At 37.6% G+C, this 17983-nt stretch overlaps 1 protein-coding gene across 15 annotated transcripts in view; it reads right to left on the bottom strand.

Moving 5' to 3' along the window:
• The window catches only part of ACAA2 (acetyl-CoA acyltransferase 2), a 30344-nt gene that overhangs the window by 10493 nt on the left and 1868 nt on the right, over nucleotides 1-17983 (bottom strand). For 4 of the 15 annotated variants that reach the window (XM_081562028.1, XM_081562038.1, XM_081562029.1 and 1 more), the window contains 4 exons: nucleotides 10720-10886; nucleotides 4122-4250; nucleotides 2390-2506; nucleotides 993-1140 (listed from right to left, as the gene is read on the bottom strand). In XM_081562028.1, the coding sequence (XP_081418154.1) occupies nucleotides 993-1140; nucleotides 2390-2506; nucleotides 4122-4250; nucleotides 10720-10886 (561 nt within the window). Of the gene's footprint in view, nucleotides 1-992; nucleotides 1141-2389; nucleotides 2507-4121; nucleotides 4251-10719; nucleotides 10887-11076; nucleotides 13014-13196; nucleotides 13344-14170; nucleotides 14337-15042; nucleotides 15112-16777; nucleotides 16934-17983 lie in introns of those variants that run through there. The other 11 variants (XM_081562033.1, XM_081562030.1, XM_081562034.1 and 8 more) reach the window with 8 other exon arrangements.

Below are 17983 nucleotides of genomic sequence, written 5' to 3' on the forward strand. Positions count from 1 at the left end.
ACCACCTTAAAGTTGATGCCACTTCATAACAGGCTAACACTTCCTTTATTTGTTTTTTAAAACAATTCTGTTAGGGAAAAAGGGAAGGCAAATATTTTTACCTCTATTATTAGCACAGTGAATAAATACTTGGTGAATAAATGATTGAAGTCAGAAAATCTGTCCGTGGCAAAACTAGAAACAGACTAACTCTTGACCTTTAGACCTATACCCTTTCACTTAAATGTGTAACTAAAAACAGTATGACTGGGATCAGCTCCATTCCACTTATCCCTCTGAAATACTAAAATGAACTTTATCCTCACTATTTCACTTATTTAATATCCCCTAAATAAGAGTGTCTTTGTAATAGTTTAGTTTTTAAAACTCTTTTCAGAGGACTAACAAATTTCTTCAACTCACCATATTGAAAAAACAGCTGTCATTTTGCCCATTTTGGACTGGCTCACCAGCAGTGTGCAGTGTTACACAATGGCACCACAGCTGGGGCCTTGGGCTAGTTCTGGGTCTCTGAGGCAGGTGCAATGATTCTCAATGAGGAATGGGAGAGGGAAGTCATAAAAGGATTCACAATGAGTCTCTCCCAAACATACCCTTCCCTTCTTGTGAGTATGAGATGCCTCTTGGGGGACCACATCCTCTGCCCCAGCTGCCCCAGGGAGCTAGCACCTCCAACGGAGTGTAGCATAGCCCTCAGAGTCTTCTACTGACCTGTTTGGGGCAAAATTCAAGTGTCCAGATAGGACCAATTATCCATACTACTTTTTAAGTAGCATTCACATACTTCAAAAGAGAAACTTCCAGTTAATTTGCAATCATTAACAGAATATTCAATATTTAATCATTAAAAACAAAGAAATAATTTAAAAAAATGTGAATTTCAAAAGGTATCATTTTAAACAATATTATTGTATGGCCTTTATAATCTAAAAGGATAAAAACCTTTCCTAATTTTCTTTCTAAAGATATCTGTAATAACTACTTCCACTGACCAGCTTTCCACCTCTGCTGTGACTGCAGGGCGTATCTGTCACAATCTTCTCTGCTTATTTGATGTTTTGCAGCAAGATTCTCTGCAGTAATTGCCATCGGCATTTGGATATTCGAATCTGTTAATCCTGTCCACAGAGTGTCTTCCAGCTATTAAAAGACATCGATAAAGTCATTTGTAAAGGGTCTCTTTTGAAAGTGATATGCTAACATTTCTTTAAATAACCAACAGTTTCAATAAAAAAGGTTAAAGTAAAATGAGATTTTCTGATAAGCATTTACTATTACTATGATTTATATTTGGTTCTGAGATATTTTCTAAAAACACTGTAATAAAATGCACACATTCTCTGCTCTAAACACAGGGCTTTAAGGAGGGCCAACAGTGCTAAATGTGCAGGGTGAGAACTAGAAGTCATCCTACAATCAAAACTTAAACCCTCAAGGTTCTTTTTCATATGAAACTTCAGTTCTCATGCAATGTTCCCCTGTAGCCACCCCTGTAAGGCAGTTATGAGAACCCTCAGAGAGAGTACAGCTGTGCTCGTTTTTCCATCCCACACCTCCAGTGGTAGGAATAGCAGGTTATACCTGTTACTGTGAGGCTAAAAAAGCCCGGGATAGGCTGGTTTTTGTTATCCAATTAGTTAGTCTCTGATAAATGGGCCCCACCTGTTTCTTCTAGACTGCCTTGTCACCCTTTGAGTTGCTGACCTGTCTTTCCAAAGGTTTTCTCAAATATATTAGGACTCTTAAATATTATCTCATATTATCTAAGTCTTCTTCGTTTCAGCTTTCAAAAAGGCCAGGTGAGAAACAGGGTGGACAGGATAAATCAATGATTATGACTAGGAAAGCCTAAGAACATACAATGTCATTGGCCCTTTGATGCAAAAAGGACAGCATACTATCACTCTTAACAGTACTTCTCAGGCGGTTCATAAAGGACTGTTGTTTATCTGACTGACTTGGGACACTATAACCTATTTGAAGAGAATGTTTTCTGTGGTAAAGAAGAAATCTATTCGATGGCGATTGCTCCAAAAATAAAATTTTCATTAATTATGGTAAAGATTTAATTATTTGGCTTACCAGTTGTTCAGTAGAGAGATTAATTCAATCTTTACCCATCTGTTTAATCCATTACTTCCCTTCCTTCATCTCCCCGGGTGTTAATGCCACTAGCAGAGGTGTGCTGAGATAAAGTCTAATTTCATGTGAGTTAAAATGTCAAAATTAACAACTATGAAATAGTTTACAGATTTCAAATAATTCATATCTTGCCAACTCCCTATTAACAGAATTGGTTTAAGTTTTTTTCTCTGCCCCAAAATGGTGTTATTAAAATTATAGTATAATAGCATGAGAAATAATTCTTAAAAATTTTAATGGTTCCAACCTTGAGCTCTGATCCAAGCTTAGTTCCAAAACGAATATTTCTGACACAGTAGGGAGCCTGGCTCATGCTTTCAGTTCCTCCACACAAGACAACTTCAGAGTCTCTAGCACAAATTTCCTATTTAAAAACAAACACCACCACCAAAATCCTTTTATTGTGACAGAAATATGTATTAAGCAGTAAATCAATAATAAAGCTAATAAGTACCCTTGCTTACAGTAAAACTTTCACATTATAGTGTCTCAAAGGGAAATAAAAGTAATTTCAAAGTGAATGCTAAAATATTCATTCCCAAGATACAAGGAGGAAAAAAAACGAGCAGACTTTTCAACCATTTATGCAGAAGTAACAAATCCTACCTACATTTTGACAAGGAATGGTAATTCTTAACTCAATACACATCTTGAAAACTAGCAGAGATATTAATGTCTAGTATAAATGTACAGATTGCCACCAGATAAAGAATAAGCCCTTAAAAAAGGCAAAAGTAAAATTTACCCTGTTAATCAATGAACCTGAAGTAGACCAGATTTATAAAAACTATGTTAACCTAGGGTAGTCATAAAGAGGAATCTGTTTATTACAATTTTTTCCACTATTTACACTTCTCAGAAAAACAGCAAATAACAATCCTTCAAGAGTCCAACGTTTAAAATGATTGCTAGGAAAATCAGGGTTGCTACTTAGGATATATTGTTACAGAAATAAACGTGAAAGTAACTTGCTCATTACAATATGTTTTATCTTTCATTTTATTTTGTAATAAAATATGAAGACTTTGAAAACATGAAGACGTTGACAAATTAAATTTTACTGTATCCCTTTCCCCTATGCTCAAGGGAGGAAATCTATTTGTCCAACTATCCCTCGAAGAGATCATAACAGTTTGTCCTTTGACCAACAGTATTATTCAGTACCTTTGTAATAAAATACATTTCTTATCATCCTCTAAATTCTCCAACTCCCTTCCTTACCTTATAGTCTTTATTCACGGTTTTGAACTGCCTTACCTGGAACTCTTGCAGACCTGGCATCAGATTCTGCCTCTACAACTCAGTAAACTTAATGTCTTTAATAATCACTTTTCTTGCCTGTAAAATGGGAATAATGGCTCTTGCCTCATAGGACTGTTGTGAAGATTAAGTGAGATTCTGAATGTAAATCTAGCACAGTGTCTGGCACATAGGAAGCACTCAATAAAAATGAGTCATGACCAGCTTTTTAAAAACTGTGATAAAACTTACCATTCTAATCAATTCTAACTGTGCAAGTCATTAAGCACATTCACATTGTTATGGAACCAACCACCATTACTTCCAGAAGTCTTATCAGCTTCCAAACTGAAACCCTGTATCCATTAAACACTAACTCCCCATTTTCTCTTCCCCACCAGCCCCAGCAATCCCCATTTTACTTTCTCTATGAATCTGACCACTCTAGGGACCTCATATAAGTGGACTCATATACTATTTGTCCTTTAGTGACTGGCTTATTCCATTTAGCATAGTGTTTCCAGGGTTCATCACTAGCTTTTATGAAATGATTTTCTTGCATTAATAATGCATACATCAAAAAAATGATTTTCTTTCTATGAATATTTTTCAAAGAAAAATCAAATATTGACCTCTTAATAAATACTATAAAATTAAAAACCTAGCGCTACACTGAAGTGAGGCATTTCCTCTACTAACTATTAATATTTTCAGAGAATTAAATAAAATGCTGCTCATACCTGACATCCATTCACAATGGACTGGAAACCAGAGCCACAGAGCCTGTTAATAGTGATAGCTGGGGTCTCTTTTGGGATTCCCACACGCAAACCAACATGTCTTGCCAAGTATATAGCATCTGAAGAACTCTGGAACAGAAGGATAAGAAAAAGAATTGCCTCTATAAATCTAGGAAATCAAGAAAAAGGACAAAATATACTAAAATGTCCACAATCTTTAAAAAATTATAAACAATATCGCTCTAAGGTAGGACATAATACATATAGGTATAACATATTTTATACAGTAAGTGTGAATGATTTGAACACAAACTGTAATTTGGTTGACTGGTTTTTAAACAAACTAAGTATGAGAAATTCTTATATTAAATCTTTAGGAGAATACAGAATTTTATAACAATGAGAGCTGTTTAAAAATGGAATAGGCTATCTCAAAGTAGTATGTTCTTTACCAAAGGAAGCATCAGAGACTGCACACTGGAATAACCAGGGAAGCTTTGTTAACACAGAAACGCACATAAAGCAAGGTTATTTTCTGATCAGTTAACAAATACTTTGTGGCTGGAGGCTCATAGGAACTGTCATTTCACTGGGAACCGTCATTCAGCAGTTGCTAATTCAGCATAGTCAGCAACTATACAAAACATAACTAGTGTGGATATTGAGAAATGACTACCATGAACAGTTGTGTGCCAATAAATTAGATGCATGCATATTAAGTCACTTCAGTCTTGTCCGACTCTTTGTGACTCTATGGACTGTAGCCTGCCAGGCTCCTGTGTCCATGGGGATTCTCACACAAGAATACTGGAGTGGGTTGCCATGCCCTCCTCCAGGGGATCTTCCCAACCCAGGGATCAAACCTATGTCTCTTAAGTCTTCTGCATTGGCAAGCGAATTCTTTAACAGTAGTGCCACCTAAGAAGCCCAATAAATTAAATAACTTAGGTGAAAAGGAAAAATGCCTTGAAAGAAATAAACAACCAACACCAAGTGAAGGAAAAACAGACAATCAGAATAGATCTATAACAAGTGAGTGCAGTTCATTTCAGTTCAGTTCAGTCGCTCAGTTGTGTCCGACTCTTTGCGACCCCATGGACTGCAGCACGCCAGGCCTCACTGTCCATCACCAACTCCTGGAGCTTACTCAAACTCATGTCCCTTGAGTCAGTGATGCCATCCAATCATCTCCTCCTCTGTCGTCCCCTTCTCCTCTGCCTTCAATCTTTCCCAGCGTCAGGGTCTTTTCAAATGAGTCAATTCTTCGCATCAGGTAGCCAGAGTATTGGAGTTTCAGCTTCAGCATCAGTCCTTCCAATGAATATTCCAGACTGATTTCCTTTAGGATGGACTGGTTGGATCTCCTTGCAGTCCAAGGGACTCTCAAGAATCTTCTCCAACACCACAGTTCAAAAGTGTCAATTCTTTGGTGTGCAGCTTTCTTTATAGTCCAACTCTCACATCCACACACGACTAGTGGAAAAATCATAGCCTTGACTAGACAGATCTTTGTTGGCAAAATAATGTCTCTGTTTTTAAATAGGCTGTCTAGGTTGGTCATAACTTTTCTTCCAAGAAGCATCTTTTAATTTCATGGCTGCAGTTACCATCTGCAGTGATTTTGTAGTACAAGAAAATAAAGTCTATCACTGTTTTCCCATCTATTTGCCTTGAAGTGATGGGACCAGATGCCATGATCTTAGTTTTCTGAATGTTGAGTTTGAAGCCAACTTTTTCACTCTCCTCTTTCATCAAGAGTTCTTTAGTTCTTCTTTGCTTTCTGCCATAAGTGTGGTGTCATTCTGTATATCTGAGGTTATTGATATTTCTCCTGGCAATCTTGATTCCAACTTGTGCTTCATCCAGTCCAGCAATTCTCATGAAATATACTCTGCATAGAAGTTAAATAAGCAGGGTGACAATACATAGCCTTGACGTACTCCTTTCCTGATTTGGAACTAGTCTGTTGTTCCATGTCCAGTTCTAACTGTTGCTTCCTGACCTGCATACAGGTTTCTCAAGAGACAGGTCAGATGGTCTAGTATTCGCATCTCTTTAAGAATTTCTCACAGTTTGTTATGATCCACACAGTCAAAGGCTTTGGCATAGTCAATAAAGCAGAAGTAGATGTTTTTCTGGAACTCTCTTGCTTTTTTGATGATCCAACAGATGTTGGCAATTTGATCTCTAGTTCCACTGCCTTTTCTAAATCCAGCTTGAACATCTGGACTTCCATGGTTCACGTATTGTTGAAGCCTGGCTTGGAGGATTTTGAGCATTATTTTATTAGCATGTGGGCTTCCCTTGTGGCTCAGCTGGTAAAGAATCCGCCTGCAATACAGGAGACCTGGGCTCGATCCCTGGGTTGGGAAGATCCTCTGGAGAAGGGAAAGGCTACCCACTCTAGTATTCTGGCCTGGAGAATTCCATGAGTCTATGGGGTCGCAAAGAATCGGACACGACTGAGCAACTTTCACTTTTACTTGCTAGCGTGTGAGATGAGTTCAATTGTGTGGTAGTTTGAGCATTCTTTGGCATTGCTTTTCTTTGGAATTGGAATAAAAATTGACCTTTTCCAGTCCTGTGGCCACTGCTGAGTTTTCCAAATTTGCTGGCATACTGAGTGCAGCATCATCTTTTAGGATTTTAAATAGCTCAACTGGAATTCCATCACCTCCACTACCTTTGTTCATAGTGATGAATCCTAAGGCCCACCAGTACAGGATGTCTGGCTGTAGGTGAGTGATCACACCATCATCATTATCTGGGTCATGAAGATCTTTTTTTGCATAGTTCTTCTGTGTATTCTTGCCACCTCTTCTTCATATCTTCTGCTTTTGTTAGGTCCATATCATTTCTGTCCTTTATTGAGCCCATCTTTGCATCAAATGTTGTTTCCTTGGTATCTCTAATTTTCTTGAAGAGATCTCTAGTCTTTCCCATTCTATTGTTTTCCTCTATTTCTTTGCATTGATCACTGAGGAAGGCTTTCTTATCTCTCCTTGCTATTTTTTGGAACTCTATATTCAAATGGGTTTATCTTTCCTTTTCTCCTTTGCCTTTAGCTTCTCTTCTTTTCAAAGCTGTTTATAATGCCTCCTCAGACAACCATTTTGCCTTTTTGCATTTCTTTTTCTTGGGGTGAAGACTGAATTAATTAGTACAAACCACTACTCACAAAAAAAGCCAGACAGGCTTCATTACTGAATTCTACCAAACATTTAAAGAAGATACCAATAACTCACAAACTGTTTCTAAAGAATAGAAAAGGATCACTTTCCAACTCAGCATGAAGCCAGAATTATACTGATAAAAAAATCAGACAAACACATCACAAAAACTACTGATTAATATCTCTTATGAATATGGATATAAAAATCTTCAACGAAATACTAGCAAACAGAATTCAGCAATTTAGAAAAAGAATTATACACTATGACCAGTGCAAGGGTCATTGAGAAATGTAAAGTTGTTTCATCACCTGAAAGTCAATTAATATATCACACTGTATCGACAGAATAAAAACCAAAAATCATATGATTATCTCAGTTGACACAGAAAAAGCAACTGACAAAATCTAACAACTTTTCATGATAAAAACACTCAACAACCTAGGAATAGAAAAAGAATTTCCTCATTCTGATAAAGGTAATGTACAAAAACCCACATAACACCATACTTAATGCTGAAAGACCAGAGGCTTTCCTCCACAGTATCAGGACCAAGAGAGCAATATCCACTTTTTTGTCACTTTTATTCAACATCAGAGGTTCTAGACAGAGTAATGAGGCAAGAAAAATAAATACAAAAGTAAAAGATATATAGATTGGAAAGGGAGAAGCAAAATTATCTCTGCTCTCAGATGACATGATGTTATATATAAAAAATCCTAAGTAATCAACTAGAAAACCATTAGAACTAATAAATGAGTTCTGCAAAGTTTCAGGATTTAAGATTAATATATAAAAATCAATTGTATTTCTTTTTTCTTAAAATCAACTTCATTTCTATACACTTGCGATGAACAATCTGAAAATTAAATAAGAAAAGTTTCATTCACAATAGTATGTAAAAGAATAAAATACTTAGGAATAAATTTAATGAAAGAAGTGCAAAATTTATATTCTGAAAAATGTAAGACATTGTTGAAAAAATTAAAGAGGATTTATACAAATGAAAAACATGCCATGTTCACAGATCAGAAAACTTATTAATACTGTTGAAATGGCAATACTCCTCCAACTGACCTACAGATTCAAAACAATCCTTATCAGAATCTTAGCTGACTTCTTTGTAGAAATGGATAAACATATTCTAAAATTCATATTTCAGAATTGCAGGAGACCCAGAATAGCGAAAACTTTGAAAAGAAAAACTGAGAAGGAGACTCACATTTCTTGATTTCTAAACTTCATTTGAAGCAATGATAATCAAGATAATCAAGACAGTGTGGAACTGACATATAAAGGGTAGACATACAGATAAGTGCAATAGAATGAGGAGTTGAAAAATAAAATCAGGTGTCTATGGTCAGCTGATTTTCAATAACAGTGCCAAGACCATCCAATGAGAGAAAGAAGAGTCTTTTCAAATGGTGCTAGAACAACTGGATAGTCATATGCAAAAGAATGAATTTGAACCTGTACTTCAAAACATATATAAAAATTAAATAAAAATAAACCAAAGACCTAAATATATGAGCTAAAACTTAGAAGAAAACATAGGAATAAATCTTCACGACCTTAGATTTGGAAATAGATTCTTAGATAATGACACCCAAAGCCTGAGCAACAACCAAAATAGGGCTTCATCAAAATTCAAAATTTTCATACTCTACAGGATACAATTAAGAAATAAAAAGATAATCAAGTATAGAAAAATATTTGCAGATCATGTTATCTGTTAAGGGACTTGTATCTAGGATATATAAACAACACTTATGAATCAATAATGAAAAGACAAATAACTTAATTAAAAAGTGGGAAAAGGATATTAATTAGACATTCTCCAAGAATCTGCCTGCAATGCAGGGGACCTCAGTTCGGTTCCCGGGTTGGGAAGATCCGCTGGAGAAGGGATAGGTTACCCACTCCAGTATTCTTGGGCTTCCCTTGTGGCTCGGCTGGTAAAGAATCCGCCTGTAATGCGGGAGACCTGGGTTTGATCCCTGGGTTGGGAAGATCCCCTGGAGAAGGGAATATAGCTACTTTCTCCAGTATTTTGGCCTGGAGAATTCCACGGACTACACAGTACATGGGGTTGCAAAGAGTTGGACACCACTGAGCAACTTTCCCTTTCACGAAGATATAGCAATGGACACAAGCTCATGAAATTATGTTCAATATCATCAATCATCAGGGAAAGGCAAATTAAAACCACAATGAGATACTACTTCACATTCACTAGGATGCTACAGTAATAAAAAAAAAAAGACACACAATAACAAGTGTTGACAAGAATGTGGAGAAAGTGGAACATTCATACCCTGTAGATGAGAATGTAAAATGTTCAGCTGCTTTGGAAAGCAATCTGAAAGCTTTTGAAACAACTAAATGTAGAGCTAACATATAACCTAGCATTTACACTCACAGGCATACACCCAAGGGTAATGAAAACCTGTGTCCGCACAGAAACTAGTACACGATGTTCAAAGCAGTATTATTCACAGCGGACAACTGTGCACCTCTCTCTGAGCCTTCGCCCAGCTCTAAGAGCTGAAAGCATGCAGTGGAGGAGGTGGCAGTAGTCTCAAGGCTTCTCACCCAGTCTGGAACCACCTTATAAGCCAGAAGAACAGTGACTGGGGCTCTAGTACTGTCAGTGGCAGGGTTTCCCAGGTGGCTAGCAGTAAAGAACCCACCTGCCAATGCAGGAGATATTAAGATGCAGGTTCAACCCCTGGGTTGGGAAGATCCCCTGGAGGAGGGCATGGCAATCCACCCCAGTATTCTTGACTGGAGAATCCCATGGACAGAGGAGCCTGGTGGGCTATACAGTCCATAGGGCTGCACAGTCAGACATGACTGAAGGGACTTGGCACGCATGCACTGGCGGTGGCAAAGCACTAAATGTAGAGCCTCCATCCCACCAATGAGGTGTGGGAAGAGTAAGAGCATCCCCATATCCAGACCACACTTTGAAGGCATATTCAGCTTTCAGTTATTGCAAATGAATGATCTATTTTGTACACCATACACAGCAAGGTAGAGGGTAAAAGAGCTTCTCATTCCCCACAACAAACACTGACCAAGTTTCTACTGTGTGTAAGAAATTATAGAAGATATATTGCGTTGCTTGGGCTTGCTATTCTCCCTAGGTGGCACACAGAGAGAACCAATTTACTTCAAGTAAGTCAAGGAAATTAATCTGTTATTTAAGAAGCAATGAAATGTATCCCAAGTCCCAGATACGTAGTTTCCAAACATATGCTCCTTTGAATTATATATGCCACTGCTTCGGAGGTCAGGGAATTGTTTAAATTATGAATACCTTTAACTATTATTAACTAGTACACCATTATGACATGTTAAAGGAATTATTTTTAGAAACTAATAAAAGAAAGCAATAGGAGTGAATACTTCCCTTCTGCCCTACTAACCTGCATGACATTACCTACGACGACACTGTCAACAGTTTCAGGTGAGACTTTGCCAGCAGACAAGGCAGCCCTGGCAGCAAATTCAGCCATGTCAGTAGGTGTGAAGTCTTTCAGAAGACCTCCATAAGCTCCAAAGGGGGTCCGCTTAGCAGCAACGATGAACACACCTATTGCAAGAAGAATTTATAAGCAATTGCCGATTAGTCAGTATCCCTAACATGCTTTAAATAATTCTCTGTGAACTTTACTATAAAGCACAATTTTCAATTAAATGACTGAAAATCTCTGTCACATAATACATAGCATGAATCACACACACACACAAGCAGTCCTAAGGGTTATCATTTTGATCATTACCTGCATGCTGGCACCAAGAACTGCTCGGCAGGCTGTGATGCAAATCCATGTTGGCTGGACAACATTTTTTTTGTTTTTAAATAAATTTATTTATTTTAGTTGGGGGCTAATTACTTTACAATATTGTAATAGTTTTTGCCATACATTGACATGAATCAGCCATGGGTTTACATTTTTATAAACTGATTATTTGCTGATGATTTGTTTAAAATGGAAATGTTTCTATTTGCTGAAATATATTGCTTAGTCATAGAATCAAAGAATCTCCCAACTAAAAGGTGCCTAAAGGCCAACCACTCACACTATGAACGTTCTCCAGACTATTTCTGACAAAAGCTCCTCTCTAACTTGTGCTGAAGGCATGCTGTACTGTGTGAAGCAGTGTTACCATGAACGGGCAACATAAACTAATGATTTTTTTCTCATACTGAGCTGGCTTGACTTACCAAATCTTCCATCCACCAATCCCAGTTCTATCCAAATGCATCCCAAACTCAGTTTATATAGCTTCTAGAATATATGCTGCTTTGAATTTGTATTATATACGTCACTGCTTCTAGAGTCAGAGGATGACTCAGATTACAAACTTCAAATAACTTGAACTATTATCTGTTACTCTTGGAATAAAATGGGCAAAATAGATACCCTTTATCATGGGTAGCCCCTTCAGTACCTGATGTCAGCTAACATGTAAAATTCCCCAGACCTAAATTCTCTTTTCTGAAGTATGTAAAAAGTATCCTTTCAACAATTCTTTCATTCTGGCTGTTTTCTTCTAAAGACACCCTAGTTCACTAATATCCTATTATAATGTGTGTCAGAGTATAACAAAGTTTCCTACATCTGACCTAACCACAAAGGATACAGAGGAATTATCTATATATCTATTAATGCAAAGACTACAAATTTGCAGTATCACTAGTGGTTCAATTGGTGTCCCTGTACAGACAGATACAAACTTCCCCTTCTCAAGGCACTCTAGTGCCACCAAAGGAAAAAAAGTCATGTTTAACAAATCTACAAGGACTAGGATGTGAGTGGCACCCACTAGAGTAGCAAAATGAAAAAATGCTAACCCTGCATACTGAGGAACAGTATCAATTAATAGCTGCTTCATCACATTAACATTCATTAGGCACCAGACATCTCATCACTTGTCATATAAAATCTAATCTTCCCAAACAACTCTGCAAGGTAAATATTATAGTCAATATATAGGGGGTACTTACTGTATGACAGACTTCAGGCTTTATGCTTTGCATACACTAAATTCTGTCAAAGACAATCTAAGCACACATTTCCACATCTTGCCAAGAAACTATGAGATTTTTTTAACAATGGGTTTGTGCCCAGATACACAATTTTCCCTTATGTTAGGGATCTCTTTTGATAAAACAAACTAAACCTATCCTATAAAAATTCCAGCTTTTTCTTTGATTTCTACTTTGAGAAATTTACAGTCTAAAAGAATGTTAGGAGCAACATACATAACTATAATTTAGAACAGATCTGATTGCTTCTTTAAAGATAAAATAGTCAGATATTTACAAAAGGCCATAAATATTAAAGTGAAAGTGTCACTCAGTCATATCCAACTCTTTGTGACCCCATGGACTGCAGCCCATCAGGCTCCTCTGTCCATGGAACTCTCTAGGCAAGAGTGTTTGCCATTTCCTTCTCCAGGGGATCTTCCCAATCCAGGGATTGAACCCATGTCTCTCGCATTGCAGGCAGACTCTCTACCAACTGAGCCACTCGCGAAATATTAGCTTCAGTTCAGTTCTGTTCAGTCGTGTCCGACTCTTTGCGACCCCATGAACCGCAGCACGCCAGGCCTCCCTGTCCATCACCAACTCCCAGAGTTCACCCAAACCCATGTCCATTGAGTCAGTGATGCCATTCAACCATCTCATCCTCTGTCATCCCCTTCTCCTCCTGCCCTTAAAGATCTTTCTCAGCATCAGGGTCTTTTCAAACGAGTCAGCTCTTTGCATCAGGTGGCCAAAGTATTGGAGTTTCAGCTTCAACATCAGTCCTACCAATGAACACCCAGGACTGATCTAGCTTAGTACATTACAAATGATTTCCTTTGATCAGTGGGTTATTCTGTGTCACTGTACCTTCCTGTCTGCGTGTTCAGTTACTAAGTCATGTCCGACTCTTTGCGATCCCATAGACTGTAGCCAGCCAGGTTCCTCTCCATGGGGATTTCCAGGTAAGAATACTGGAGTGGGATGCCATTTCCTCTTCCAGGGGCTCTTACAGACCTAGGGAGCAAACACTTGTTTCCTGCACTGGCAGGTGAGTTCTGTAGCACTGAACCACCAGGGAAGCCCATGCCTTCCTGTAAATGTCCTCTAATCCTCCTTGATTGACAGTCTCGGCCTTTTTTCATACAGGTGTTTACTTTATTTCATTTTTCTTTCCCCTTTGCTTGCTTTCTTCCTAATTTTGGTGCAGTCCTATCTCTGGTCATCACCTAGTATGCTCCTATTTGGCCAACTCTTCAGTAGACACTGACGATAGAGAAGAATGGCTTCCTCAAGTGCCCAGAAAATGAACAAAAATAGGCAAGTGGAGAGTAGATATGGGAAAAGGGAATAGGACATGGTGAATGTTCAAGCTGCTTATAGCTGTTAACTTGAAGGCCAGCATTCTACACTGAATAGAATGGCTAGAATTAAAAAACTCAGTCTTGCTGGCTTGAAGAAGAAGAAAACTGAGCTTACAGCAATCACAGCTACTGGGAACTAGGGGGGTTTGTGAAAGAAAAGCACCACAGTGGGGAGCCCAAATATCTGGCTGAATCCTTAATCATGTACCTATGGGGCCAACTACAAGCACCTCCCCTAAGGCGAAATGAATTAAAGTTAGCTTTGAGCTGCTGCCCTCTACTGGGCAGACAGAGTCTGCAGTTTGAAGTAAAGTGAAAGTCACTCAGTTGTGTTTGATTTCTTGTGACCCCCATGGACTACACAGTCCATGGAATTCTCCAGGCCAGAATACTGGAGTGGGTAGCCTTCCCCTTCTCCAGGAGATCTTCCCAACCCAGGGGTAGAACCCAGGTCTCCCACATTGCAGGTGGATTCTTTACCAGGTGAGTTACAAGGGAAGTCCAAGAATACTGGAGTGCGGTAGCCTATCCCTTCTCCAGCGGATCTTCCTGACCCAGGAATCAAACCAGGGTCTCTGCATTGCAGGCGGATTCTTTACCAACTCAGCTATGAGTAAAGCAGTTTGAGTTCAGCCAAATTAACTGTCTACAAAAATAAATAGTTAACAATCAATAAGTCAACACTTTTTGGAGAGTAGCAGAATTCAGTCTCTACAATGGTTCATCTGCACTGTCCACCTCACAATCCAAAATTAATCCACATAGGAACAAGAAGATGCAAACATATCACAGAGATATTACAGGTTTGGTTCCAGACTACTGCAATAAAGCAAGTCACATGAATTTTTTGGTTTTCCAATACATATAAAAGTTATATTTGTACTATAGCCTATTAAGTGTGCAACAACATTATATCTATAAAATTTACATAACCATCATCTGAGCCTTCAGCAAGTTGTAATCTTTTTGCTGATGGAGGGTTTGAAACATTGTGAGAATCAACAAAATGTAACACATTTTGGGAGAAAATGTTGTAGGAAAAATGGCACAAATAACTTGCTTGACTGCAGGATTGCCACAAACCTTCAATTTGTAAAAAACAAAAAAAATCTGCAGTATCTGCAATTCACAAGAAAATGAGGTATGACTGTGTGACTCATTCTTAAGATAAAAGACAATTAACAGAGATGGACCTCAACATGACCCAGACGTTAGAATTTGCAGAGAAGGATTTTAAAGCAGTAGTCTCTCACAACTATGTTCCAAGATATATAGAAAAATATGTTCATAATACGAGATCAGACAGCTCCACAAAGAAAAAGAAGCTTAAAAATTCTAAAACTGAAAAGTACCTGAAATAAAAGGTGTATTGAATGGGTGTAGTAGCAGAATTGAAGTGAAAGGAGTAAGGTTCAGTGACTCTGAAATAGATAAATAGATATTAGGTAATCTGAAGAACAGGGGGAAAAAATATTGGGGAAAACAGAATAAAAACAAAAAACATGGGTAGAACCTCAAAGTCTATTGCAATTGACCTCAAAGTCAAAGGAGAGTCAGTGGAAAATCCATAGTCTTTTCAATAAGTGGTGCTGGAACAATTGGACATCCAATGCAAACAACAACAACAAAGTAGACAAACCTTACACTTTTCATAAAAATTAGCTCAAACTGGATCATAGACTTAAATATAAAATGCAAAAACTATAAAACTCCTAGAAGATACCAAAGGAGAAAACCTAGGGGACCTTTGGTTTGGCTTGGTGATAACTTTTTAGATACAACACCAAAAGCACAATCCATGAAAGAAAAATTTGGACTTTATTAAAATTGAAAACTTTTACTCTTCAAAAGACATCATTAAAAGCACAAAAAGACAAGCCACAGACTAGGAGGGAATACCTGCAAAATACTTATCTGATAAAGGATTGTATCTAAAATATACAAAGAACTCTTTAAACCCAATAAGAAATTAATGACCCAGCTAAAAATGCATAAAAAAATGTGCTCATCAAAGATACTATACAAATGGCAAATAACCATATGAAAAAATGCTTGACATCATGTTATTAGGCAACTGAAAATTAAAACAACTGTGAGATCCCATCTCCCAACTAAATCCAAAACACTGACAACACCAAACATTGGTGATGATGTAGAGCAAAAGAAATTCACCCACTGATTCTGGGAATGCAAAATGGTACAGCCACTTTGGAAGAGAGTGTGGCAGTTTCTTTCAAACCTAAAACTAAACATACGCTACTCACATGATCCAGTAATCACATTCCTTTGTATTTACCCCAATGAGTTGAAAACATGTCCACACAAAAACCTGCCCAAAAATGTTTATAGCAGCTTTACTCATAACTGCCAAAACTTAGAAGCAGACAAGATGTTCTTCAGTAGGTGAATGCATAAGCTGTGGTACATTCATACAATGGAATATTATTCAGCACTAAAAAGAAATGAGGTATCAAGTCATGAAAAGACATGAAAGAAACTTAAACGCATACTGCTGGTGAAACAAGCCAATCTGCAAAGACGACACACTATATGATTCCAACTATATAACACCTAAAAATGGCAAAATTATGGAGACAGTAAAAAGATCAGCAGTTGTCAGGGGTTGAGGGTTGTGGGGAAGGAGAAATGAACAGGTAGAGCACAGGCAAATTTTAGGGCAGAGAACTACTCTTTATGGTACTATAATGGCAGATATATGTCATTATACATCTATCAAAACCTACAGGACTGTACAACACAACAAATGAAACTTAATGTAAACTATGAACTTTAGTAAAAAATAATGCATCAGTATTGGTTCATCAACTGTAACAAACATACCACATTAATGCAAGCTGTTAATGATAGGGGATAATGGAGTGGGATGAACTAAGTGTATGGGAATGCTCTGTACTTTCTGTTCAACTTTTCTATAAAACTAAAAGATAAATGTACAGATTCAAGCTCAGTTAACCCCAAATTGAATACATGCAAAATACATGCACACACTCATCCTGGCACATCATTGTCAAACTTCTCAAAACTAAAGTGAAAATCTCAAAAACCAGAAAAAATGACATTACATACATAGAAATGATTGAATGAACACTGGCTTTTCAGAAACAATGAAGGCAAACTTCCTTTGATTCTCCATAAATTTCCATTCATGAATTTCTTCCTTGCACTTCATAATCTAAGAAAGCATTTTCGTGTTGGAAGTTCTAATGGTGAAATATGGGAAACCTACAAAAGTGTATGTGTGTGTGTGAATGAAAATGAAAATAAAAGCAAGAATTTCCCCTTTCCTTATATCACATCTGTTTCCTTGGTGCTCCCAGACTGTAAAGTTAGCAGGAGTAAGGCTAACACTGAACTAATACAATGATTTTGAATGGGGAAAATGCTATTAAGCATTTTAAAAAATTATTTAAAAAATAATCTGGCATGTGCAGGTATAAAGACTAGACAATCTAAACGATTTTTTTCCTGTTTCATAAACTGGACGCCATGGCAATAATTATTAATATCTGATCTGATGTCAATTTTGTGTGGATGTTAAAAGGTTTAAAACCTAACAATCATTATCCAAACTAACATCTTATGTATTTTAAAAGACTCTGGAAATTCAGGGGCTAAAGATTTCCACTGAAAGGCAGTGAAAAGACATATTAATCCAGAGCATAATGAGTCAGAAATGCCAAGAAAGAGCCTGGCAAGGTGGCAAATGTGACCGTAGAGGAAAAAATAACACTAGAAAATATTACATTGTTAGGAAAATATTGTCCCATTTAATCACAACAACTGCTGACAGCAATCAAAGCTAGCAAGGACAACTGCTGCTTCTGTATCCACTTCAGTTGCAGGATTAATTTGGCAGCCCACCAACATGCTTTGCAAGGTTGCACAAACACACCCAGCAAAGCTAAGAACAGTAAGAGAATTACTACTTGTTGAAGGCAACCTTCCAACCAAGTCCTTGGAGAAGTGCTAATAAAAAACCGGTTCTACTTGAAGATAGAAATCTAATTAATGACAGTCTTTACCAAAGTCAATTTTGCTCCCATTCAAATGTGTCCTTTTCCTTAGAAGAATCAGTCAAACTTTCTCTCTTACCCAATAGTCCTGCAAGCACTTAGTATGTTTCTTGAGCAACGAGTGCATCTGTAATGTATTCTGGTGGTAGTGGTGGTTTGGTCACTAAGTTGTGTCCAACTCTTGCAATCCCATGGACCGCAGCCCACCAAACTCCTCAGTCCATGGGATTTCCCACGCAAGAATACCAGAATGGGATGC

This window comes from Giraffa tippelskirchi, chromosome 14, assembly GCF_054371585.1.
Source record: "Giraffa tippelskirchi isolate mGirTip1 chromosome 14, T2T-mGirTip1v1.2.pri, whole genome shotgun sequence".
Taxonomy (NCBI): Eukaryota; Metazoa; Chordata; class Mammalia; order Artiodactyla; family Giraffidae; genus Giraffa; species Giraffa tippelskirchi.